The sequence below is a fragment of the Myiozetetes cayanensis genome, unplaced genomic scaffold (genome assembly GCF_022539395.1).
Source record: "Myiozetetes cayanensis isolate MyiCay16 unplaced genomic scaffold, myiCay2020 scf9, whole genome shotgun sequence".
NCBI lineage: Eukaryota > Metazoa > Chordata > Aves > Passeriformes > Tyrannidae > Myiozetetes > Myiozetetes cayanensis.
Genome location: NW_026088185.1, coordinates 2,218,692 through 2,246,164, shown reverse-complemented (window position 1 = coordinate 2,246,164; position 27,473 = coordinate 2,218,692). Strand labels below are relative to the sequence as shown.

General features: G+C 42.2%; 1 protein-coding gene across 6 annotated transcripts in view; it reads right to left on the bottom strand.

Annotated features, from left to right (window-relative positions):
* DIP2A (disco interacting protein 2 homolog A) overlaps window positions 1-27,473 on the bottom strand; it is a 77,227-nt gene that overhangs the window by 33,095 nt on the left and 16,659 nt on the right. For 4 of the 6 annotated variants that reach the window (XR_007632002.1, XM_050339353.1, XM_050339354.1 and 1 more), the window contains exons 2-7: window positions 22,353-22,424; window positions 13,632-13,751; window positions 8,858-8,977; window positions 4,189-4,431; window positions 922-1,050; window positions 239-358 (exon numbers count right to left, since the gene is read on the bottom strand). Coding sequence is in view for 5 of the 6 variants with exons in the window: in XM_050339353.1 (XP_050195310.1) it covers window positions 239-358; window positions 922-1,050; window positions 4,189-4,431; window positions 8,858-8,977; window positions 13,632-13,751; window positions 22,353-22,424 (804 nt within the window). In the remaining variant the exon portion in view is untranslated. The remainder of the gene's footprint in view (window positions 1-238; window positions 359-921; window positions 1,051-4,188; window positions 4,432-8,857; window positions 8,978-13,631; window positions 13,752-22,352; window positions 22,425-27,473) is intronic. The other 2 variants (XM_050339356.1, XM_050339357.1) reach the window with 1 other exon arrangement.

Genomic DNA, 27,473 nt, shown 5'->3' with positions numbered 1-27,473 from the left:
AACATCAAACCAATAGTAGAGGGAATCTACTGGTAGTGGCTCAGAAACGTCACACTGAGTAGGGGGTTGAGTTGAAGATTATCATTTACTTGTGATAAGGTGACTTTTCTCTCTTCACTGTAACAATTCTACCATGATTTGTTTTCTGTTGGGAAGAGAAAAAGAAACCAACACTTGCTAAGAAGTATCAGTTCAGCCTTGCACAAAGAGTGAAAAGTGTATCTGAAAGAAAATTAACCTTCTAGCAGTTCTTCAAAATCATCCACGAAAAATTCTTTCAAAGGTGGGCGCTTTGGTCTTTTCAAGGTATTCAGCAGCTGTTGGATTTTAGAGGACACTCTGCTATTCACTGGGACACCTGCCAAATGGAAAATATGTATTATTTGTCATATATTAGCAAACATACACTAAAACACACAGCTTTCAGGTGGAAAAGTCATTCAGGATGAGAACCTTGTTTGGAAGAAAACAGCTTTATTTGTTTTCAAACAGTGCTGTTCCCTGGCTACCTGGTTGATGCAGACACCTCACACTTCACTTTAGCTTTTCAAACCTCTCCATGAGATTCCAACAGAAACACAAAGAATAAACACTCTTTACTCCAGGAGTCTAGGTATTTGCTACATCTTAACTTTCATTCATTCCATTCTGAAAGGGTCAGAATGCTCGGGAAAAAGAAGTGAACCTTTCAATATTTTAAGATGTAAGTAAAAATAGTCACAACACAAAAACCTTGCCGAATGCTGACCTTCATTTGTATATGTGACAGGATTATTTTAAATGAAATGTAAATAAGTGGGTGTTCTGATATTTATCGAAATTTAAAACTCTGAGGCAATAAGATGAATATGCACACACACACACACATATATATATAAAAGGGACATAGATGGAAAGGTAGGAGGTTTATAATGCAATCACCATCTGCAGTTTCCAAAATGCTGCTGCTGTAGCCTCTGGGCACTCCTCGCACCGATGCCACCTGCGGGCGCTCGTGGTACAGGTGTTCCACCAGGCCAGTGGTCACGTCTGGGGGTGCAGAGTGGTTCTCTGGAGAAATGCAAGGCAGACATGGGAGCTCATCAGGCAGGTTTAAGAAATAATAAAAAGTCAAAAGTCGCTTCTTACAGCAGGGCATTTCCCAAACCCTCACGTACTCACAGGGGCTCGAGAACCAACTCGTAACAACCTGGAGGCAAAAGCCTGCTCTGCTTGGAGCTGTGCCCTGCTTCCTGTTCCCTGTTTCCTGCCCATTCCTAAGAGAAATGCTTAGGGAATGTCATAGAATCACAGGCTGGCTTGGGTTGGAAGGGACCTTAAAGCTCATCTCATTCCAACCCCTGCCATGGGCAGGGACACCTTCCACCAGCCCAGGGTGCTCCAAGCCCCATCCAACCTGGCCTTGGACACTTCCAGGGATCCAGGGGCAGCCACAGCTTCTCTGGGCAACCTGTACCAGGGCCTGCCCACCCTCACAGGGAAGGATTCCTTCCTAATATTTAATCTAAAATCTCTCTTCTCTTTTATTGTAAAACCATTCCCCCTTGTCCTGTCACTAACTGCCCATGTAAAAAAGCTGTTTTCATCACTCCAAAACTGTAACCTAGATTATGGAATGGCTTTGAATGGAACAGGTTAGGAAATGGCAGCACTCGTGACACGTGTTTGAACAACAGGCAAGAAGAATTGGAGGCCTGGAATATTCAGAATCCTGATGAGTAAAAACAGGAATGCAGTAGGGAAGAACTGGAGAACACCCTGCTGCCCAGGGCAGGAGGAGCTGCCTCTGCAAGCACAGCCCTTGGAGCACCTCAGCACGATCACAAATCCTGCCGGAAGAACTCCAGGCACAGGGAGATCCAGGCAGTGCTGTGAAATACCTACATTACCCCTCACTCTGAGGCAGTGATTAGCATTAGAATAGCAAATGGTCACAGGACCCATCCCAGATTTCCAGAGGTGATGCACACACCACCACTCCAGGTCTAAGAGGTTCCAGAGGGATCGCCAGGATCCTCACTGCAATGCCAATATTTGCATCGCAGAGATCACTAAGCAAGAATGCCAAATTCCTTTCACGAGGGGTAAGGTACAGGAAGGACAAAGTGCCACTCCATCCCTCAGAGAAGTGTCCCGGAATCAGTAACCACAAGGGTGACAACTTGTGTGTAAAGCTGACCTGGATAACCACAGCACAGGACCTACAGAGAGCCCACATATACAGCTGAAATGCTCTCACCCTGCTCTCCATACTTCTGGAGTGGTTTTTTGGTTTGTTTTTTTTCCCTTGGCTTTTCCAAATTCCCAAACCACAGACTTCCTCCAGTAAACAACTTAACCAGAGAAAAGGCCAGAGAGCCAAGTGTTCCTGGTTCCCATGCTGCAGCATCAGCCCACAAGTCCCCACTTCTCACCTGACAGACCCTGCAGTGATTGACAACGTCTGTTTATGGACAGACAATGCCTTCTGTATGGAGAAGGAGTAAGTTCAGTTTTCAGGATTTACGCTCAGATAAAAATCGCATTGACCTAATTAATTATTTGGGCATTTTATTAATGAATGCCCATGAGACCCCATGAAATTAGTCTGCATCGTCCAGAGATACTGTGGCACACAGAAAAAGAGAAGTGGTGAGGACTCAAACTAAAAAAAAAAAAAAAAAAAAAAAAAGTGTTTGCAGACTTTGACTTCAGGAAAAAAAAACTTAATCAGATTCAGACTGAAGGACCTTTCCATTAGTGATGAGAAGACAGAGATAGATGCAAGAAAGAACATATGGGATATGACAGAGAATTAAAAGCCATGATAATCCATATTTCCAGTTACTCTAAGAGCTAAGGTGGGAAATACTCCACACTTGGGATGGTGACCTTGGAAAAAACCAAGACATACTGCCAGCCTTATCCTTTAAAAAAAAAAAAAATTAAAGTAAAAAGAAAAAAAAAAGCCCCCCCAAACAACAACACGTAGATGTTGTCCTTGCTGCTACAAGCGAAAGACAAACAGCTTAAAAATAATGCACATTCCTATCTGACTCCATTAAATACTGTAACCCTGCACTTCCAACACTGCAATTTACTGCCTGGGGACTTAGTCTGAGCTCACCATTAAAAATGCAGGCTGGAGAGGATGAACTGCTAGGGAACAAGCTGCTAAATTTAAATTCTCCAGCATCCCAAAATTGTGAATAGCTATTCAGTACACAACCAAAACACAGAATATTTCAGTAAGGCACGGTAATTAAAATAAGTAAGATGCCTTTCAGATTGCTGATGTCAGCACATTATCTGAAAAAAATAAATAAACTCTCCTTCTGTGCTCTAGGACAAATCAGAGCCCCTTTTGGAAAGTGAGTATTTACCAAGAAACAGGAAAGTTTCCAGTACAAGAAACGAGTTTTCATATTCTTGGGGAGCAAGCAAAGACTACAAACAAACAGCCAGGAAGAATGGCCCAACTGAACTGATATTGGCCATGCATGAATGTTTTACCAAGCTAGGAATGAAAACTGATGGAACACAGCAGGCATTCTAGAAATGAGGAAGACTATTCTTATGCAGCAGGGCATCTATTTTTTTTGTCAAAGCCACTGGAAATTTGACCTTTACGAACATTTTTAGTAGATCAGCTCTCAATGATCCCTGAGCTTCCTTCCTGATAGGTAATCTAACTGTTTATTTACTTCCTGTTAATGGAATTTCAAACCTGAACATGAAAATGGGAATGTGAAAATTTTTTGTACAAACATGAAAAGTTTCCCTAGCAATCGGAACCTCTGATTTTTTGACTTTCCCAAAGATTCTGGGTGTTTTTCTAATCTTTTGGGTGTTTTCCAACTGAGTCACATCTGAAATACACAACCTGACATTGTTTAGGGTAAATAACATGCAGACTGGAAAGCATGCACCAAAACCAGCATTCCTTTGAAATTCTGCTTTGGAATCTGGTAAAACTGAACCTTGGTTTCTTGGTAAATCAAGCATTTTACCAAGAAGAATGCATGTTCAGATCTCATGAACAACTGGTTTGGGTTAAATTAAACACATACATGTCATACATACCTGGTCTGTGAATTGCACATTTTTAAGGCTATTTACAGGTATCTCCTGCTGAAGATCTCTGTGTTTAGCCCTGCTTTGGGACTCGTAATCTGATTTTATTCCAACCACACAGGCAGGTTTACTGACCTATCTGGGTGTGTGCCATGAGATCTGCAAGCACAGTGGCAGCAGCGGTGGCAGGAGCGGTATTGGAAGCAGCAGGTTTCCCTCCGGGATGAGATGAGGTGGAGGATGCAGAGGATGAGGTGGAGGAGCCCTGAATGACGCGGTTAAGCCAGGGCTCTACGTTGGAATGGCTCTGGAACGGAGTGGAGCCGATCCGCCCTTGCCGCCGTAACGAGCCCTCATCTTCTGATGCTGACGATGTGTCTGTGATCAAAATAACCACGACAGGCGTGTGACGGGGGGATGACCCAACACGAGGGAACACGGAGCTTCGCCGCGTTCCGTGTTCTCGGCGGCAGCGCATGAGGTGTCCGAGCAAAGGGGATGCATTCACACACACACCAACCCTGCCCCTCGCCCGTTTTCAGCTTCAAGCAACAACCTGTACAAGCTGCATCACCCTCGAAGCCAAGCCTCAGTCACCTCCAGTACTTGGAATGACAGGCAAACCAGCCTTCTCCCCCAGCACTGACTGCACACACCAACCACTTTCAGTGCACATCCCGTCCCATCCCATCCCCATTCCACTGGAAAAAATATTTCTCTTTCAACAGGTAAATTTTATCTCATCCCACCTGAATAAATCCCACTGCATTTCCTGTTGGGTGTTTCCCTTTTTATTTCTTGGGGGGGGGGGGGAAATTATTCACTTTTTGATTCTTCTGACAAATTATTTGGAGAACTAATTTCTAAAGAAAGTACAGTGCTCTAAAGTTGAATGAAAGACTAATTAGAAAGCGCATATTTTAACCACATAAACTGGTATTAATGAGAACTACGCAGAAATGCTTAGTAAAGCATCTTTTCATTCTAAATGCATTTTTGTTGCTGTTAGAAGTCGGACAAAGGGCTCCTAATTTAATTACCATGTAGTTATTTACAACTTTCCAGAAGTTTCCCTTTGGCACACCATCTTTCCATATTCATCATCCATCCAACAACAAATAAAAAAGGTCATTCTAAATATCAAGCAAACACATCCCTGTTGATTTTGAGTGAAACACAGAAACTCTTATTACAGAAAAAAAGTCTTGCCCTCCTAAAGAGACTGCTGCATTTTAAGAACTCCATCCTTTCTATGTTTTATATAAGATAGGGTGCCTGTTATTGTGCTCCAACAGTCCCTTCTTCCATACTTGGAAATCTGGGGGTTGATTACATCAGGAATTCTGCAATCTTAATTTTGGCTATGTTTTTAAACCCCTAGACACATAATCAATCATTCAGCTAGATACAATTGCATATAAATCTCTGAAGCCATATTAAAAAAAACCACTCCTCATCTTGGGCAATGCATTTCAGTTACCAGCAGTTTAATTTTCTGCTTTTCAAGAATATGTGCATTTCCAGCACAGCTTCAGAACAACTTCTCTTTAACAGTCTAAAACCACAAAAACCAGGAATCATTTCGTAAGAAGCCCGTTTTAAGTCGATGGCATTTTCAAAGTTAAAACAGTGGATCTCTCATTACTTGACCTACCTCACCAAGCATGACAATTTTGACTGAAAATAGCCAAACAATTGATCTCTGAGAAGATGCAGCTGTGGTGCATCCCCATCCCTGGGTCTGTGCCCCATGTGATATTCCTGGTCTGCTGCCACGCTCAGAGCTTTTGGCAGCTGACCCCATCTGCTCCTGGAGAGCAGCCAAACCTGTCCCCCAGTGCTTGCAACCTTCCCTTTCTTTCAGGCAGAAAGCAAAAATAAACAATTACAGGAATATGGAACAAGACAGGATTACATACAGTCAGGGATTGAAAAAAAAAAAACCACAACCACAAACCAAACCACCGCATCTGCAATCTAAAATCGCTCCAGAGGAAAAAATAAAACTACAGAAAAAGCAGTTTTCTCACAGAATACACCCTGACAATATCTCCTCACTCTCTAATACTTCTAAGCTTTCAGATGTCTTACATGAGTGGAGGTGAAAAAAACCCAAACCCTTTAAATGCACAATAGTAACTGCATATAAAAATGAAGGACCACAGTAAAAACACTGTAAAATAGCAAAACATAATCACATCAAGAAACAGCAAGGTCACACCAGCAGTGGCCCTGTGGCAGTTGCAGGGGTTAATCCGTGGTGTGTGGTGACAGAATACCACATGCTTGGCTTCCAGCTCTTCCTGGCTGGGACCTGACCCAAGACAGAGAAGCCACCACACTTGAGCCAGACTTGCATCGAGGCTACAGCTCGAGTTCTGATCACAGGAAATCCGTGTGGGAAGGATGAGATAGACTCGACAGAACAAGACCAAAAGTGTGTTCAAATTTTTTGGAAGGCTGACTGATGAAAGCAGTTCCATTACTGCCAGCCAGGAGCTGTGTTTGAATTTAGCATTGTGCCCAGAATCACAGATTCACAGGATGGTTTGGGTTGGAATGGACCCTCAAGACCATCTCATTCCACCCCCTGCCATGAGCAGGGACACCTTCCACCAGCCCAGGGTGCTCCAAGCCCTGTCCAAAGTGGCCCTGGACACTTCCAGGGATGGGGTAGCCACAGCTTCTCTGGGCAACCTGTGCCAGGGCCTCCTCACCCTCAGTGTAAAGCAAATAAATCCTAGTGCTTCCTTCCTGGTACCTGATGGTAGCTGTTTGTAACAAAATTTCAGTTATTAATACCAAAGCATGGTTTTAATTGTATTAACTCCTGCCAACACAAGGATTTCAGGCAGAGGGTTAATGGCTCAGCACTACCTGGGTTCTTAGCAACTTGAGATCCTCCTTGCTGAGCTCACTTTGCAAATAAAGGTAGGCCCATAAAAAGACAAATGTTTTTATGATTTTATGTAGCTGAAGCAAGTTCACAGAATATTTTTGAATGTCCTGATTTCCCAGGATACAGAACTCATCCAGTTGCCCATCCTCTTACAGAGATTAGGGGATCTCATAAAAAGTCACCCTCTCTAAGAGAGTTTGACAGATCCCAGAGACACTTAACAACTCACAGGATACCCTGAGCTGGAACATCGAGTCCAATTCCAGGCCCTGCACAGGACCAGCAGCAGAATGACATCATGTGCCTGAGAGCATTGTCCAAACGGGTCATGAACTCCAGCAGGCTTGGGGCCACGACCACCTCCCTGCCACTTCCAGTTCGTATTATTTAGGGCACTGCTGTACCCTGCCAAAGCCCAACAGGAGCACACTTGGCTTCCCTGCTGAACACCTGCACAGGCTTGTTAGAAGATGACATTCTCCAGCAGCACAAGCACATGAAACTATGTAGATCTCCAGGAACAGCCCCAGGAGAGGCCTGGACAGGGTGACCCTTCTCCAAGTCCTGAACTTGGTTCCCTGCTTGCTGCTGTTCCTGGTGCTCCTCTGGGCTTGTGCAGATGGGTCTGTGACAGGCTGGTGGCTCCTGGGACAGGGTGTTATTTGGGATGCCCCACCTGCCACACCCCTGCACAGGTGTGCAAGCCAGCTTTTATCACAGAACCAAACACTGTCCCCACAGCATCTCGACTTTTTTTTAACAGTCATTCTTAAAAGACACTTTAATTAAAGATGCTTAACATATCTTCTGGGCAAAAACTTTATGGTCATAAAGGCCATATATACTAAAGAAGATTATTAGTTTTTAACTGGAGAACCCACAAAACCAATATACTGTAAGACTAGCAAAAAAAAAAGTGGAATTTCCTTTAAATGGGAGGAACAGAAAGAAGGAACACAGCTCAGGAAGCAGGAGGGCAGCACACCAGACCTCCTCTTTTAAAGAGGGGTAAGAACCAGAAATGATGGACAAGGGCAGTACAGGTCAGTGTGCTTCTGCTCCTGGGTCACATTACAAAAGACAAGAGAACATCCTCAGAACTAAAGAGCTTAGGAAATTTCTCTTTGTACACAAGCCCCAAACCACTTGGCTTGCTAGCACAACGTGCTACATGGAGAAAGATTTTTCTTAACTCCTAGAGAATTCACTGTGAGACAACAGGAAGATGACTTTTTCCCCTTAAAAATTAAAGGAGGCCTTCTGCCCTAAACACTCTGAACAATCACAGCATGTGATTTTCTGACTGTTTCAAACTGCTCACAGTTGAAACCACCCAATGAGTGCCCTGCAATTAACGCAGCAACTCAATGCTCTGGCATCTTCTTCAACTTTCCCATAAAGAACCTTGTGCGATGTGAAATGAGGTATTCCCAGCTCAGACAGGCTCGCTACGATTATCTCCTCCAAGCGAGATATGATTTAAGAGAACACACGTAATGCATGAAGGTCACCTGCTCACCCTGACAGCTTTCATGCTACAGTATCTCTAAGATGAGACACTACAACCCGTGAGGAAAAACATCACAGCACAAATCCAACCGAGGCCTGCTTATCAGGAAACACAGGCATGAACACAGAAGTTTAGTGCAACCTACTAACAACTTAGCAAAACAAAACATTTGCTCTTTATGTTTTGCTATTGTGTTCAGCAGGCCAAGGTGGATCATCCCCAAATGGTTTGGGTTGGAAGGGACCTACAAGACCATCTCATTGGGAAGGGACACCTTCCACTAGGCCAGGTTGCTCCAGGCCCTGTCCAAGCTGGTTTTGGACACTTCAGGGATGGGGCAGCCACAGCTTCTCTGGGCAGCTCTGTTCAACAGTCTGTGTTCAGATAACAGGTACCTGGGGGGGTGTAGGTCTCTACCGAGGAGTGCACCAGGACAGACCGTCTCTTGGAGGGCATGGGCATCTTCCTCTCCTTGTATTTCGCGAGTGCTGCTTGTACTGCTTCGGTGTGGACATCTACACAGGAAACAAACAAACAAACAAAAAAAAGGTTAAGAGACCTGGTTTATCAGCAGGGCTGAATCAACAGCCCTACCTCGTGCTCGAATTCCCAAAGCTAAGGGAGGATATACATGCTGGGTCAAGTTGACACATTTTTCTCATTAAATCCCCTTTCATTAAAGGCCCTGCAAGCAGCACTTCAGAAGAACACCCTGAAATAAACACTGAAGTTACAGAACACCTGGTATGTTAGTTCTGAGCTATGAGTTATTTTTCATTTGAGGGGGGGAGATTTCAATGCAGATTCTTTAAACTGGCAACCGCGTTTGACTCTTCACCCTCAACACAAGATGCACACTTGAGGGTCTCACAGAGACTGCAAGTAATAAAAAATGGAAATAAGAAGCTCATGGACAGATATTGAGGAGAAATCTTTGCAGCAATGTCACTTCTCAGTCTGCAGCTCCCCCCAGATAATCTGCTCAGAGCTGTATTTAAAATATATATATGTAAATGTACCATCCCACTTGTGTAGATGCTAATCTCAAATAAAAACTTTTTGTGCAACTAACAGGCAAGGTTCAAGGATGATGCTGTTATGAGAGAAAAATATTAAGAAGATAAAAAAATCATCAGTAAAACCTCTCTCAATATTTTTTTTTTTTTTTAATCTGGGCCCCCCTGTAAGATTTTTGTTGCTGTCCTTTACAACAAGGACTTGTTAATATATGTTTTATGAATTGAAAATTAATTTCCCTATGTCTCCCTGCCCCCGTTTCCCTTCCCCACATCTGGGCTTTCTGTCAAGTCTTGGTTTCTCCCTGTCTTTAGCATTAGTTGTAATTGCCCACCACTTTTATGTCCCAAAATTCCAGAAAGTTTAAGTGGGATGCAACTTCAATTAAAGGCTGTTTTTGCAGCCTTAAAAGGAGGGGCAAAATGCCCATTACTCTGCAGGACACATTTCCACGGCAGAACTTCCAGTCAAAACCAAGTTTCTAGAATTAGTAACTATGAGTTGCACCCACTTTCATGATCTATACATAATTTAAAAGATTTTTTTTTTTTTCACATTAACATCTCGTAGGAAGAAGGGGAACATAAACTGTTTTTCTTCCGAAAAAGTCTTTCCAAAGAGTAAAATAACACACAATATTTATAGTCTGTATATAAATACATGAAATAACGTTGCAGAGAAAAAAAAATGAAAGCATTCTTAGGCAGTTGTGCATTTTTGGGAATGAGAAGGTCTAAGTTGTAGAGTGTGCTGATGCCTTTAAACAAAGTAGAGCAGGGCAGGTCAAAACACCACAGGGATTTGTGGGAGCAAGCATGGGAACTGCTTCTTATTCCATTTCCAGAGGGCAAAAATCAGCACCACCTCTTCCTCCAGTCCTACCTCCCCACTCCAAAACCTGGAACGGACTGGATTAAATGACAAAAACGCAACCGGGAGAGAGCCAGGATGAATTTTTATTCTGCTCCATGTTTTATTTTTATAGCACCAATTTAACTCATCGTTCCCTCTCCGCCCTTTAAGATCTATTTCCAGCTTGAAATCTTTTTTAATATCTCGTCCTTGGACAACAGCTGAGTAGGAACAGCCTCTCTCAGCCAAATCAATGAAGTAATTGCTTTCACTTCCCTGGAACGCTTCGTTCCTATTCTGCATTTCCTTTGATGATTTTTCTCCATTACAGACATGATGAAACAGATTTCAGGAAAAAAAAAAGTAAAAGGAATGAAATTATTTCAAAGGAGCAGAACGCTTAGGGTACAAAAATTCATAAATTAGTATAAATTAAAGATAACTGAATACTGGAAATGCAAAAAGAGGCTCTCTACCACTGTCTGTTACTTAAATTCTTTAAAATTCACTGTGGAAGTGATTTAGCATGTAAGAACTGTGGAGTTCAGCTTTCTGCAGAGAATTAAACAGTCACTAAAATCAGACCAAAAGACGTCACATTTCCGAGCACAGGGAACACAAATGCTCAGTGGTGCTCACTGAGAGCCCAGCACTTCATTAACTCAATGAATACCTGTACCAAAGTGAGGAAAAAATACATATATTGCCATTCAAAAGCAGAAGTAGTAGTCCTGGAGAAGTATTTCTAAGATTTTGCACTTTATTAAGCTGCAAACAACCATCAGTAATTAATGACTGATCCAAAACATTTTTTCCTTCTGTTGTAGTAAACCACATAATCTTCTGCTTTATGTACCTGTTCTCATTTTCTTTCTTTCCATGTGCCCTGAAAAAAGGATGGGGAGGAACACTAAATAGTTTGTGGCCTATAAATCACCTAAACCCTTACAGCTCCTGAACTCTCCAGCCACTAGAAGAGCATTTTTCATTCCCATTTATAGCTCTCTGCTCATTTGTCAGCCTTCAATTCTTGTCTCTGCCTTAGGCACAAGAGGAAGAATTTCTACAGCTGGTTGAATTAAAAATGACATTTATAGGCTGCCCAATGCCCCTGCTGCTCACAGATCTCCAAATACCAACAGGTAAAGCAACCAGCACTGTCTGGGTGGTGTGGGGAGGGGACTTGGAAAAAGGTAAAAGTCATAGGTTGAGACAGGAACAGTAATAATCTAAATAAAGTAAACATGATATGATGATAAAAACAGAATTAGAAGAAGAATAGTAAAACATGAATATATTCTCATTCTAAATCTAAAACACAGTGCTACTAAGAAGAAAAATAACCCTATTCCAACTGAAGCCAGGACAGCAGGTTTGTATTTACTGATAGCATTCACTGTTGGAACTTTTTTGTGTAGTAGTTGCTGTTTGAAGACAAGAATCTGGGGATGATAAAAAAATACAGTTCATTTAAATGGACAACTCCTCTGGGAAACTATAAAAAAAAAAGTGCTTACAGCAAGTAAGTGACAGATTAATTGCATAAGAGGGCGAAATTGTTTCACTTTCTTGCTTATTTTAAGTAATTTATGTTGATGGTTCTAAAGTACCTGTAATTGCAGCAGGAAGAGATCCTGCTCTAGGAAAAGCTGCATCCCACCCACGCCAGCTACTCTTGAGAAAGACACGGGAGAATTGGTGAGATTCAAAGGAAGGAAAATAAGAAATAAAGACTGGAAGATAAAAAAAAGAAGAAACAACAAACCCTCGTCCTCCCCTAGCAGTCTAAAGGATAAATAAGGCATGAGGTTGAGAGAAGGGGCCTGAAGCTGGTTATCCCTCACAACAAGCACATCAGCACAGAGTCAAGTTTAAAAAGGTAACAATGTCTCTTCAGTTGGGACAGAGAGGCAATAATGCAATAAATCTGAAGAATTTTTGTCCTAAAAATTAGGAAGGAAAACCAGGAAAACATATTGGCTTCTGAAAGCCATATTTACAGTACCTTTCACCGACATAAGTTTAACCTAAATCAAGTCAAGCAAAACCATCACTATCTGCTGTTGATCCCATCTGAGAACATGAAGCCTTGTCATGTATCATTAAAGGGAAAAAGAAATCCAATTACACGTTCTGTAACCAAGAACTTCTTAAATTTCCCAGCGAGGAACTTGTTCTGGGCAGGAATATTTAATGAAACACGAGTTAGGGGAGCAGTGATGGGAAACCACAGAAGGATGTGTCAGTCCCCATCAAGGGCTACCTCCCAGGGATTTCCTGCTGAAGTTGTGCTGTTTTGCGCAGGTTTTGATTTCTGTCAGTTTAACAACAGCACATCTTTCAATTAATTGTTTTCTCTACCATTCATGACTCTCTCACTGTTCAATTAGCCCTAAGGAACACATCCAGGCACATCAGCTCCATTTCTGGAGCAAGGTTTTTCCACATCAGCAGTGCAAATACCAGGCAATAACCACTCTGCCCAGGCAGCAGCAAGGCAGGGTGATGCAAGACCAACCACATGTTAGGGATGTGCAGTGCATGTCAGGACTGGCACTTCTCATCCCCAAACCCAAGAGGTGTAATTACCCTGGAAAACAAACAGAAAAACATCCAGCTACAAGTCCAAAGGTATTTAGGAGGGAAGAGCTTCCAAACACCTGCCTCTCTTCACTATTGTCATAGGAATTTCACAGGGAAACAGTGCACTTCAACCACCTGAAAAGTAACAATGGGAACAGGATGCAATCAGGATATTGATATCGAAACTTGTGTTTTCACACGAGTTTCCAAAACAGGTCTGTCCCCGTGGTGTCCATTTAAAATGAAGTAGAATATCCATTGTGACATTTCCCTTTTTTGTGCACTTGCCTTAAACCAGGAAATATTTGAAAGTGAGCTACAATCAATATATAACCCTCCCTTAACAAAATAACCCGACCGAGCAAGCAGAGAAGTCCCGCAAACCCACACACCGTGGTCCTCAAGATTTTTAAATAACTGTTTTACAGCCTGGAAACCCAATCTTGTTTTCTCAGCAAACACGAAAAAGCTGCTAAAGTATGGTAAAATTCCCAGTAAGAAAGGCATCAGAAGGCACGTCTGCAGTCTCCTTCCCTTCCAGCATTTCCTCCAGCCCAGATTCAAAACAAAACCTCTCATGTTTGGAAACAAAAGACATTCATTAGCTCTTCCATTCTTACAGAGCACTTCCAGCTTTTTGTGTAGGTGCAGGTAGCAGTTTACAGGCACTTTTCCTCCTAAGACAGGTGATGCCTCAGTCACATTTCTCCCCCTTACCAGATCGGAAGCGCTCGTCCCTCGAGTTGGTAGAGCGGGATTTCTGCTGTTTGGATACAGCAGCAGTGGCCTGGGAAGAGCCTGGCACTCTGTTCTCTGCTTGCAGGGATGGATCCACACCTGAAACACAGTTTCATTTCAGTACAAAATTCAGCTTTGCCAATAGAACATCTTGCTCCCCATGTCTGCATTCTTTTGCCACCCCTCAACATTTAACAGAGCAACACTCAGAAGATTCACAGTTCACAAAAACGCTGCAATTCTCCAACACCACCTTTGCAGATATCAAGGGCAGAATTACTGTCAGTTTCAGATGCCAAACAGCTACTGCTGTCATCTAGTTTGGCTTCATGTACTCAAGGAATCGTGACAGACCTTCCCATTCCCATTTAGGACAGCAAAAACAAGAGGAACCAAACCACTCTCTTAGTTGTCTCCTCTGCACCTGACTAGAACAGGGTTTCAGATAACTCAGAGCAGTTGCTCACCTTTAGGCTGGCTAATGTTCAGGAAGATGAATCTCACCCTGACATTCCAGTAGATCAGAAGTAAGAAATCAAAGCAGGGGGGACAGTAACAAATATTCCCTAACACTTCTCAATCCCTCAAATGTTGATAATAATCCCTGCTGGTTGTTGGTACATCGAAGACCATACAAATATGAACCAAGAACTTGACATCTGCAATTTTATTATACATCTACACTTAAAAATTTAATGTAAAAACTCCAGTGCAGTGGGAAGGGGTCTGCACCATCCCACCATAAATTTAGCTTAGTGCTGTGTTTAAGAGTAAACTTCCCCGCTGCACCAAGTTTACTGTGTTTACTCAGCCCACAGTACCACACAGGGCTGAGTAAATCTTTCGTTTTACTCCCTCCTTCCCTTGAAGAGCTTCTGCCTTCCTACCTGCCCCCGAGTCTTTCGAAAACAACGCATTTTTGAAACAAAGATACGTTTTTAAAATCTGAAAACCACACTTTCAAAATGCAAATATTTCCCAGCTCACCGAGGTGAAGGCACCACTCCAGAAGAATCTGGGCCAGTTCCTTTGCAAAGAAAGCTTACTTAACAAAAAAGGAAGGGTTCTTCTTTCTCTCATGGGGTTTCTGTTCCCTCCCCTTTGTCCCAAAGTGTGTACCAGCAAAAGAAATTGATAACTATTAACAAATCTAGCAACGATAAGACCTTTCAGTAAGATACAGTCTTCACAATTGAAGTGTAAATTATCAAGCAGGAATTGAATTCGGCATCTGAGATCTACCTCAACTGATCAAAATGAACTTTCAAATACTCTATTCAAATATAATACCCTCAGGATTTTATCATCTTCCTGCCAGAACCAATTGCTATACAGCAGCTTTCTTAGGAAGCTCTTAAGACCTCTAGATGGATGTGCTCCCTAATTCCTTTCCCCTCTCCTTTGCAGCTGACAGTGAAAACTTCTGGATGTCAAAGAAGCAACCTTGAGTTAGCCACGGGTTCAGGAAAGGGGGGTGTGTGGGGAAAAATGAGCCTAAGTAATGGAAAAAGGAATGAACATTTAATAAATCACACAGATCTAAGCTGTCAGAAATCAGTCCAAGTCACCTCCTCAAAGCCTGAGCAAAAAAAAAGGAATAAAACAATAACTTGGGTGGTGCAAAAGATACCAGAACGGGCAGCTGGGTTGGGAGGCTCCCTCAATTGGAACGCTCATGAAATTTTTGGAGAACAGAATATCTACATCTTTTTTTGTGTGTGATCTTGTCAAAAGAGACCTTGGGTGAAGAAGATAACAAAAGAAGGAGGGGGTTTTTGAGCTATTTTTTTTCCTCCAGCGTTGTTAGTTGCAAGTAGAAAAAGAGATGCATGTTGTATTCAATTCCTTCCTCTTACTGCTTCCAGTCTTGTAGCAACTACAGAGCCTGGGAATCAGGACTTGCTAAGAGACCCTTTTCCGCTTTGTGATCCCATGTGGGAGGGAAAATCAGCTGGAAAAACGAGCTGACTGGTATAAATCCACCAGGAGATGCCAAACTGCACACAGGATGCTCCTGAGCCACGTGCAACTGGAGCACGGCTGGTTGACCACACCAGAATTCCGGGGCAGGAGGAATACAGAACATTCTCCTCCTCCCAAAACTATGGAACAGATTGTTATGAATCAAGAGTAACCTGTGTGTTTTGATGAAATGTGCATCAATGAACCTTCAGAACTTCCCTTTAAATTAGGATTAGCCATGAAAGCAGGGGTTCTGTTAGAAACCACAACTCAAGTTTCTTCAGTTTAAGTCTTCCTGTTCGCTTTCTCAGAGAAGGTTTCACATCATAGTGCAAAAATACCAATGATGAATCTGAAAAAAACATCACTTTTTGATAAAAATAGTAAGACAGTGCATCCCACTCTCAATTGCATGCCAGAAATATCCCGTTCCACAGGCTTGGTGAGCTCGTTCATTTATTCTTCTACCATGTAAATCACTACCCTTAGCCTTCAGCAAAAGCAGATGGATAATCAGGCTAACTCCCTCCATTCACACTGAAGCCTTTACAAAAATAACATTTGAAGAGGGATGCACTAAAGGCACTTGATCCACTATCACTGCATGTTGTCCATTTTTAATTTACCCAAAGTCTTAAAGAGGTTGCTTATTTCAACTAACTGAGCAATTCACTTCTACAGGATGAAATTAAAGTTATTATTTGAATTATAACTGTATTTTTCCAGCCACAAACTCAGAGAATCAAGACTATTATCGACATTTCTAGCAATTTTGATTTACAGAAGCAAAAATGATTTTACTCTAAGAGCAGTGAACAGCTGCCAGGACGAGGAAGATTCTCTGCTGGCACTGCTGGGGAGGATGTGCAGCTAAAAACACCTGGCATCAGGTAGGCAGAGATCAAATTTTCAAAACATGAGATACTGAACAGCTCTGCAGAGAGAAGAGGGGCAGAGGGAGGCCAGAGAGGAAACTCCAGACTCTTTGTACAGTATCAAACCTTTCTCCAGTTATTATTATTACCTTATTCCCTGGGCCTGGGAATAAAAAAGGAACAAAAAAGACAGCAGCCACCTCAAGTGCAGCTGCACAATTCCAGATTTCTTTAAACGGAGTTTTAGGCCCAGTTATTTCCCTCCAAACCGTAAAGGAAGAAAGCAAACTCTTCTCATAAAAATGACCTGAGATGTTCAAGTTTTACATAAAAAACACACAGGCAGAGTTGCAGATCTTTTCACAGAAAACTTAAGGCAGGAAATTATTCCTCTGGAGACTGAAATCTGAGGACTGAGGTTCTCTCTTCACCTTTTGGTTGGAGAAGTCTCACCTCAGGTATAGAGTATCCACTCCTCTCTCCAGGTCATAGTTCAACCTCATCATTCTTTACTGTCATACCCCATGCTAGAACACACCACCCAATGCACACATTTTTGCCTTCAAGGATCCAAAAATAATCTCACTGTTCACACCTTCCAGGTCAGTGGGACCAAACAAGGGTCTACCCAGTGCAATTTCTTACCCAGAATAAGGTAACAGAAATTCATGAAGTTAAAAAAAAAAAATAACAAAAGGCACCTGCCACGATTCTACAACATTTTCCTCTACTCAAGGCAATAAACTCCAGCTCACAAGTTTCCACTTGGAGCAATATGAAACAATTTTAAGGGCATTGTTACTTTCCATTCAAGGAAGCACAAAACAACAGCAAAAACCACAAAGGCATAAAAGGTACTTGTAATAAATTCAATGAGTCCAAACATGAGCCGGTGTTTGGATTCAATTCAGTGACTCCAAACACTAACTAAATTGTCTCACTGAAAATACCCAGAAGCAAGAGACGTGCTTATTTAGACGCTATGACAAGGCTGGTAAGCAGAATACCTACATGTCATTAGCCAGAACTTTTAATTCCTCCAAATAATAGTCTATTTTAAGCAGCAGTTCAGGACATGCTTCACAAGCAGCCCAGCTCTCCTGACCTAAGAGCATTCTGCCTGTTCGTCACTGTCCAGCTTCTAAACCCTCTCAACCCAATATTCTACAGCAGAAAGATCCATACAGAACACATCATCCTTAAAATCATTATTAAGCTTTATATTACCTAGATGGCCTTTACCACTATTTGTGTGGTGACCACCAACCCATCACCAAAGGAACCACGGGAAAGGATGAGTGCCTTGGACCTCACCACCTAAATTCAGATCACTTTAGAACCACCTGCCCCAGGACTGGTTTCTTTGAATGACTTTTTTTAAATTCACAGAGTGAAATCACCAGCATTTTGTTTCTTCCCTTGACAGTAAGCTGAAAAATATCTGTTGTACCTAAACAGACACAGTCAGGCTGATGCAGAATGAGTCTTTACTTTTCAGAAAGGGTATGTATCCCTGGTAGCAGCAGAAACACTTTTCAGAGACATAAAATAATAAAAAAATGTAAGAAAAATTGAAGTATGGGACATGCCAGCCTTAAACAAAACTAGAGGAGGTTTCATCACCACTTTCCTTAAAAGTGAAAACTTGAAAAGAGTAACATTTCGATTTGCCAGAGCAGAAGGGCTAAGGAAGAAAAGAGGAGAAAAGTACAAAAAATAATTTTAGTTAGCGTGGAATCACTCTGGCACCAGAGGAGAAAGGAAGTCACTCAGCAAGGAGTTTCCCTGGCACTCACTAAATCTAGAGAAGTGATTCCCAGGGACTGCTCTGTAAATTAGCACCAGGACCCTGACTGCAGTTGCAACCTCATTCACCCAGCAGAAGAGGCAACTTGAAAATTACCAGTAATACTGTAAAAAGATCAGTAAGAAATCAGGATACTCAGGAAACGACCATCACAAGGCAAGAGTTCTGTTAGAAAGCAAGCCCAAGACTGGCACCTTCACGGTAACATCACCATCCCTGGTAAAAGACTGAGAACTGACACCCAGGAGATGGAAAAACTGTGTGCCCAAGACAAGTGGAGGAATAAAAAATACTTCCAGTTCATTGGAAGTGATAAGCTTTGGGAAGAATAAGGAGCAGCATGGTAAGCAACAGAGCATCTGAAAGTGTAAGGAAGCAAAATGAACTCTCCTGGCAGACACTCCCCACTGGCTTCAGCTCACAGAGTACACAACAGCCTCTCTTCTGCTTTAGAGAGATCCTTTTGAATGTCTCCCCTTCCAGCCAAGGGAGGTATGGTTTTCCTTTACAGTGCAGTCATCTTTCCCTTTCAGCAGCTGCGCTTTGGTTCAAAAACTGCATATATTATAAATATTATATGTATGTAACAGTGCAGTTGTTTTATTTATATTTTTATATATAAAGATATATCAAATCTATTTTTATATATATTAGATAGATAGACAGACAGATGAGAAACACCTACACCAGCCAAGTTATAAAACTCCAGAAAAATACTTGTGGTTTTTTTTAAAGAAGCAGTTGGTAGGTGAGCAGGAAATTACCAAAGGAGCAGAGAACTGTTCCAGGGTAACTCCTATTTAACAAAAGGAACTGCAGACTACTTTCGTGGTTGTTGTCCTAAACTCTGAAGTTCGTACTTCATCTTTCCTTTCGGTTAAATTAGCTTTGAAATGGTTTCAGGGGTCTGGAGTATCAGCAGAGTTCAGGTAAAGGCACGGCAAGCACCACGAAGAAGTCTACAAGTTACCAACAGTTCCTATTGGAGTGCAGAGGAGAAATTCTCTTTATTTCACATCAAACATGACACTCCACTCCCCAAGATGAATTTTTTAATGCTCTAATGTCCTGGTTCTGCCCAGGACAGGGTAATTTTTGCAGTAGCCAGGAGGGGGCATGGCCAGGACCCTGAGGTTGTTCTAAACCACCTCCTGTCATTGCCAGGAACTATCAAAAGGTTCCTGAAATTCAACAGAGTGATGACAACTAAGTATATATAGAATATATTATATATAGTATGCACATATACAGTATATACACTATATAAAGTAGGTATATATGTAGTATATATACACATACATACACAGTATATTTGCTATATACAATATACTCTATACTCCAGTATATGGTACCCTTGGCTCAAGGAAAGAAGGGAAGAGTTGGTGCCCATCAGGACAGGACACTCACTGCAAATGCTTCTGATTTTATCATGTTGTTTCTGAAGGTTTTTACACCCCAGCTCCATCCACATTCAAAATCCATCTCTGCCACATGTCTGATGTCATCCATCCCTGGGGAAGGTTCACCATGCAGCATGCCAGCTTGCCTACAGATATAATTAATTATTTCCTCAGAGTTTTATCTGAAATTTGCACACAGAGGTTGACTGAGGAAGCCAATTACGGACTATTAAGTCTTACCTCATTAAAATAATTAATTACTGTTTAAGCCTTGCTATTGCTCAACACTTGGTTTCAATTTTGCACAGTGCATTGGTTGGATCAGTGAAAGATAACTCAATATTTCCCTGTAACTACACAGTTTTGTGGTTCCTAAGAGAAATCTTAACATTTGCACTAGCTCTTCATCACTGCAGGTTTAGAGTTTTAGAACACAAAACAGCCTAAAGGGATGCAACTCCTGAATGGTGACGTGTTCTGCTTAATTTTCCTGTTCATTGAAAACACGCTTTGCAGCCACTGCTGTGCTTCTCTGTTCACCAAGCCTTCTGTGGAGTTATTTACCACTGTCTGGGTAAAAGCTAAAACTTTCAGAAAAGCCAAACTTGCAGAACTGCATGAATGTGTTTCCAAGGCATAAAGCCGTAGAAAGACATGAGCTAGTGGTCCTGAAGACAGTCACGTCACAGAGCTAAGAACTCGAATCTAAAATGCTGACAACTCATCAGTCTGCAAAAACTTAATGGATAATGAATCTTATGAATCCTATCAGGAACGCTGCAATCAAGTTGTTAATGAAAAAAAAAAATGTTTCTGCAGGCTCAAAGCCCTTGGGACTCCCACGCTCTAATCTGAGCTGCGCCGAAGCTGTGTCAATTAACCAAATTCCAAGCTACAACTGGGTTAATGGAACATATGTCAGGAAATTGAAATAAGCAGTTAGCTTCATGTTTTAAGCAAATTTTGTCTTTTTGACAGAGTATCATTCTTTGTGCTCAGGTACAGACAGCCTAATAATTTTTTTTAGCATATTAAAGCTAGATTCCTGTCAGCTTATTGCTAAACTAGGTAGAAGTGGTAAAAAAAAAAGAATCAGGTAATCTGGTATTTCTTAGAAAACATGGTATCAAGCAAGTAGGATTTTTGCTGCCTATTAAACCACTCTTGAAGGTGATTACAGAAAACTGGCTGAACAAGGAGAAATTTTTAAGCAGCTTGAAATCTAAAGGGACCCAGGATTCTTGGTTTAGCCTAAAATCAGATCACAGACAAACCAGGAGACCATGGATCTGCACTGCCAGCTCCTCGGGACATGCTTACTTCCAAACAGTGCCCAGGATGTCAGGGGGTTAACCCAGAGCATGTGAAGTCACTCCTCCTGAATGAAACCCTCCTGGACACCTCCAGTTTGAAAGACAAGCTCCAGTAAAAACAACACATGAATAGAAAGGAGTGAAGGCAGAGTAAATCAAAGGTGATGAGATTAAGCTAGAGACAGAAATACAAAGGCTTTCTAGTAGAGGGCATTGGCAGAATATTCCTTGTAATGGTAAATCCTGGGTCAAAATCCATATTTCACCTGGTCTCAGAGTCTTTAACTAAGCTGAGCTGGAGGACAGGGCACTCTGAACAAAAAACTGAGACAGTTCTTTCCAGAGAACTGGTGTAAGGAGGAGAAGTTGTGGCTGGTGAGGCCTCAGCTTATTCCTGACTGTCAAAGTGACCCAAAAAAATCCAAACTGCTTCTATCCAAGGAATGAGCCATTTTACAGAGAAGACTTTGGTTCTGCATTCTACAGAGATTATAAATATGCTAAGGTAAAGCCTACACCTGTTCTTAAAAAAGCCCCCACCAAACCAAATAAAAACCAAAACTACAAAAAGAAACCTTTGCTCAGAACCCCCATGATGGCACACCAGATTATGTTCTGACTGTTCAACAGTAACTATTTACTGTTATTTACTGTTTTTGTTATTTACTATTTTTATTTCTTCCACTCAACCTGGTTTTCTTCTTGTTTTCCCTTATCTTAACCAAAATCTCTCAAGTTGCAGAAAAATTGGGGGATTTTAGTACCCCAAAGCACAACAGCTCTAACCCCAAGTGATTTCGGTGTCCTAGTACAAAAATAAATTAAAAAAAAAAAAAAAGGGGGGGGGCATTTAGGTTTTGGCCAAGATCAAGTCTGATAATAACCAATTTCAGAATAGTTTATAATAAAACAGTATTTTTAAATAAAGAGTGGGTACAGGGAAAGAGGGGGAAATGGGGTGAGGCAGAGGGTGAGTGAAAAAAAAGCACATTAGAGCATGACAGTGATGACTGTTGAGCATTTCCATCTAAGGAAAGCAGCCAATTCCCTTTTGGGCAATAACTTTACTAATTTCTAAAGTTGTCTTAAAGTCCCAGATGCAGTTGCCAAACTAAGGTTTGCTGACAAGAATGTTACCATTTAACATTTCATATAAAACTTAAAAAAACAAACAAACAAACAGTTTCAGGCTTTTCCCTCGCTCTTCACTTCTCTGTAACAGCCATTTCCAACTGCTGGTTAGATGCCACATCAAACACTATTATAATTCATCCAGGGTATTTAATGAGAGCTTTTCCATTACAGATTTTCCCAGATTTAGCAACTTCCACGCAGTTTCTCACCTTGAATGAGTGGTATGTACCGTGCTAACAGCTTTGCCCTCTTCTTTTCATATCCTTTCTGAGTGATGTCTCCTAAAGAAAAGAAGAAATAAATTCATGCTGTTTTAGAAGTTCTACATTTGGATCTTTGCTTCAAGCACATTGTTCCAGAAACATATTAGTGAAAGAGTATAACTAACTATGTATGAAGCAAAAAACCCACAAAAAAATTTAAAAAAAAGGCATTAGTTACATATATATGGATTCAGTAAAACCCCAACCTCCATCCCAGTGAACATGCATCATTTCAAGCTATTGACAGCGTGCCAAAACAAGCAATGGGAGCTGGAAGACACCGTTCAAAACAGAAAGAAAAAAAAACACAACAAAGGCATATCCTGGAGTGCTTCGATCATTGCAGGTACTTCAAACTACAATCAGTCAGTTTTTACTCATAAACCTGGGTAAATATTTCCTATAAAATTTGGACACAAGACAGAAATTACCAGAAAACTTTTTAGCAGAGGAAATATATATACATAATTATATCGAAATGAGAATGAGATCAAAACAAAACAAAACACCACAAATGCCCAAGCAAAACGACAAATTACACTTTTTAAGAAGAAAGAAAAAAAGGGTATCAGAAGAGATGCATAATTTTCAGTGGTGGAGGAAAAAAACCCAGTCCAACAGATGAGAAGCACCAGAAATAAAGCTCAGCAAATTCTTTAAGGATCCAAACTGTACCTTACACCAGCTGGCCATGCTGTAAGCTCAAGGGCAGCGATTTTCACAGCTCCATAAACCCTTCATGTCACCTTTAAACCCACGCTCCGGGTAGCTCAGCCCCTGCCAGGCACCACCCGGTGGAACAGGGAGGCCAGGGAAGCACCGATCCAAAGGCAGGGTTGAAAAGAGGCTCCTTTAAACCAGAGCACTTCAACCTCTGCCACCTCCCTGCACTTGGAAAGTCTTTGATTTTGCTGGAATGCTGACTCTGAAGGACTCTCCTCGAACGAGGTTAAGAAGGGGACAAAGTCAGAAGCGTCTCTGTGCCTTGTGCAGGTCGGGCTGAGCTGCCCAGCCAAGCTGGGCTTTGTTCCTTTCTCCAAAGCCTGCGGGTGGACTCCTCCTGACAACTGACAACTCCCCCCCCACACCCCCAAAGCCTCGGGGGGATTAACCCATCACATGGGGTTCTTTGTGAGCCCTCAAATCTTCCCAAAAGAGCCGCCTGGCCACATCTGGTAACTGCCAGGGCCACAGCTGCTGTCATTCAGCCTCACTTTCTCCTGGGTTACTGCATCACACAAAAGCAGTCTGAGGTTCCACAGCCTCAGCACAGCAGCTGGGAAGCCTGCAGAAGCCTGAGCTGTTAGATCTCTGCTTGGAATGGATCTCTGCCTGAAATATCTGAAGTATTACAAAACATACATATAAAATATAAAAAGGTATATATTTTATTATATATTTTTTTATTTATATATATAAAAAATGTCAGAGGCTCCAAGAAAATTAGACAGAGATGAAAAAGTGTCGGCATTTCTTAAAATGATCCATAAAAAGTGTATCCTTCACTCTTCACAGGAATCTGTTATGCAGTTTCCCTGAACCTACCCAGGCGTGGTTCCATTCCACAGTGTTAGCACTAGAGCTGACAGAAGTTTAATGCCAAATTCACTGAACAGAGCTGAGGGTGGCTCTGTGAGAGCCTGGCACTTGCTACAGATAAGAAAGTGGCTCCTCGTCCCTCAATTTGCAGAGGTCAAGAGCAGAGACGTTTCTAAACGAGCTGACTGTGCATTCACCGTGGATGAACGTAAGCTGTTATTAACTCTGCAAGATGAAACCTTTGAGAACTGGCCACTGGTGAGCACAGTCACAATCTCAGGTCCATCAGCTCCTGACAAATCACTGCAGAAACCTTTGCCAGTTCCTTCAGCGCGAAGCCAAGGGCACGAACATTGGCTGCTGGATGCAGAGGTGGCTCTGGGATGGTTTGCAAAGGAAGGCAAGTTGCCAGTCTAGAACATAACTCACATGTCACCTGTGGAAATACTTAAAATACATCCTCCATGTTTCTGGAAGAATCAATTCAGCAAGAACCACTGCTAATTCTACCTCTTAAACAACCTTGGTAAATAGTTTTGTAATACCGAGAAATCACTTCACCTGACCTGTAACAAGGACAACAAAACCATCTAAACAACAACCTCTGCTTCAGAAATCTCGAGGATGCTGTTCCCTCGAACCCAGCCCTGAGAACTGCAGTAAGCAGAGACTGAAAACAAACCCACACTCCTACAAACACGTTTATCTTTTTGGTAAGATGCACCTTACAGTCGAGCAGGTTTCAGAAAGTCCTTGCTAATTGTTATCAATGTGTGAAGACTGAAAATGGAGAAAGCACGGCAGTAGAATGAAGTTGTTCACTAAGGGGCATCAACCACATGTAATCCCTGCAGTGAATACTCAGCCATTATTTTAGGTCAGATCTCTATTTTCAGTCTCATATGACACATCCCAAGCCATGTCAGACACCTCGTTACTCAGCTTTGAACTTAAAGGTGTGTAAATTGTCACACCACCACGGCAGCCAGTACAGGTCCCTGGTACACAGTCACAGACACACAAAATTTGGAAAAGATCTCTAAGAGAGGAGGAATAAGGTGTGGTGCCAAAATACAGCAGGATGATCATATTCATGCCTACACTTGTAGCCACAAATGGAAGCCCCAGTGCAGCCAAGCCCACTACAACAAGAGCCCTGCAGAACAAATGCCCTGTTAATCCTTCTCTCTGGGATTGCTGAATTTGTGGATGACAGGACTAACCCCAGAAGTACAAGATTATGCATGATCTCGTGTGCATGAGTACTTGCCACAGGGGTGAGAAGTGCCACAATATCCAGTGAAGGAAGGAAAGCAAGAGGCACAGTCCTCACTGGAATAGAGGGCAGAGCTGACAAAGCTGACTGAGGTGTTATTGGCTTAAAAAAAATCACCAGCACCAAAACTTTATCACCCACGGAAAGTTTTGTGGACTTGCCACAGAATGATCCCAGACTCATAGAAGGGTTTGGGTTGGAAGGGACCTTAAAGCTCATCTTGTTCCAACCCCTGCCACGGGCAGGGACACCTTCCACTAGCTCAGGCTGCTCCAAGCCCCGTCCAACCTGGCCTTGGACACTTCCAGGGATGGGGCAGCCACAGCTTCTCTGGGCAGAGAAGTTCTCTTGTTCTCTTTCCCAAAAGATCATCATGCAGCCCACACTGACTGTTTAAATGTGCTTAAAGCCTTCACCCAGCAAACATTTGGAAAGACTGGAAGTGGTTTGGGATGTATTTTCTCCACATGCACATCTGAGAGCTTCAAGTCAGGGCACATGCAGGTGTCCCATCGAAAGATTCTGACAGTGACAGTTCACCATCCTTTTGACTAACCCTCAGGCTTTAATCACCACCCAAATCCAGGAACCACAAAAGCTCTCCCAAACCTACCAGTAGTGCCCATTTCAAGATGTGGTTACCTGCAGCACGTTCCTCTCCCAGACACCACACTCACTTGCAGAAATCAGGCAACAGGCAAACTGATCAACAGATCACAAAGGAACTAGAAGATGGAAATTCTTATTTGCAATGAAAGAAAGGGTTTTGGACCTTCAAACTATACCCCAGGCACCAATGGCTGCTGCCATTCCCCGAGATATAGGCCCTGATAGGTCTGTGTCTACTACATCTGGTAGGTCAATTGACACCTTAATTTAGCTGGCAGATGATGAGCTAAGTGAAGTGTGAAAACACCTTGATTGTAATCTTTCATATTACAGGAATCTGTTCAAAACAGAAATAAGTGACATCTGATCACTCCATATGGCGATGTGCTTGACTAACCTACCAGAAATTCCATTTCAAAGGTCCTATTTGAAACCTGCTGAGATCACCAGGATGCCTTTGAAGCAGCGTTAGAAGTTCAGCACAACTTCACTGAAAATCTATGTTATTGGTAATTCTTAATTTGCAGCAGGACTTTCATCCCTTTGAGAGAATTCAAGCTATCAAAGTGCCAAAACTCGCCTGCATGTAAAAGCAACAGCATGGAAGGAAATACACAACTACTTAAATGTAGAGTTTCATTAAAGCTGTGCATACATGACAACCACTGAAACATCAAGCTCTAGAAACAAGAAAAATATTGACTAGTTAATTGTGTTAATGACAGAGAGGGGAAGAATTTTACCAATATGTTAACAGTAGAAAACTCCATCTTCCACTTTGTGCACAGTTACACAGTGGGACCATCTATTTTACAACACCACTAACTGCCTAAAAATCACATAATGCATTATCAAAACCAACAGATTTAGTCTGATAATGCTAAATGTTAGAACTAGAAAATTCTACCCTGACACGTTTACATATCACCTTTTCACCTCGAAGATTCAAAGCAGTTGCAGGACAAAGGCACCACTTACATTTACAAACTAAGAAAGCCAAGGTGAGTGAAGCATGCTAGTCCTGACAGCATGTGCAAGGGCAGATCATTCCAGGTTGTTCTGTACAACGCACACTTGTGAACTGTGCATTTACACCGGGAGAAGAGAGAGCTGGTCCCTTTTAACTCTGGAGCTGCCCGGCCTTTAAAAACATTTACTTGCTTCGTCTGTCAGGAGCCAGTGTTTGGCAGGGTAAGAGAAGGTTAAATAACTGAATCAGAAAAGAAGCCTTAGCAGAAGAGTTTCCAGGTTCAGCTAAGCCCAGTTAATGAATTGTTGTTGCACTGCTGCAGTAAATCTTTAAGCTCCATCCACAGGGACACGGGAAGAGCTCCAACTCGACCACCTCCCTTCTCTGCCGTCAGGGCTCCCCGCAGAGCACGGACCCAGAGCGACAGATGCCAGCTACGTGTGCACCTGCAGGTGAACAACATCCATCAAACCAGGTACAGCCCTCATTTCTCATCATTATGGAGATCACTGGTGCCACCATCCCCCTCAAGAAGCCGAGGAAAGCTGTGTGCATGGGGAGGGAGCGATGGGAATCATCTGGTCCCGCAGGGAACGTGCTGTCCGCTTCCACAAAAGCCAACAAAAGAAGTTGGGAAAAAAAAAAAACAGACCAGGAGTGGTCAGGCATATCA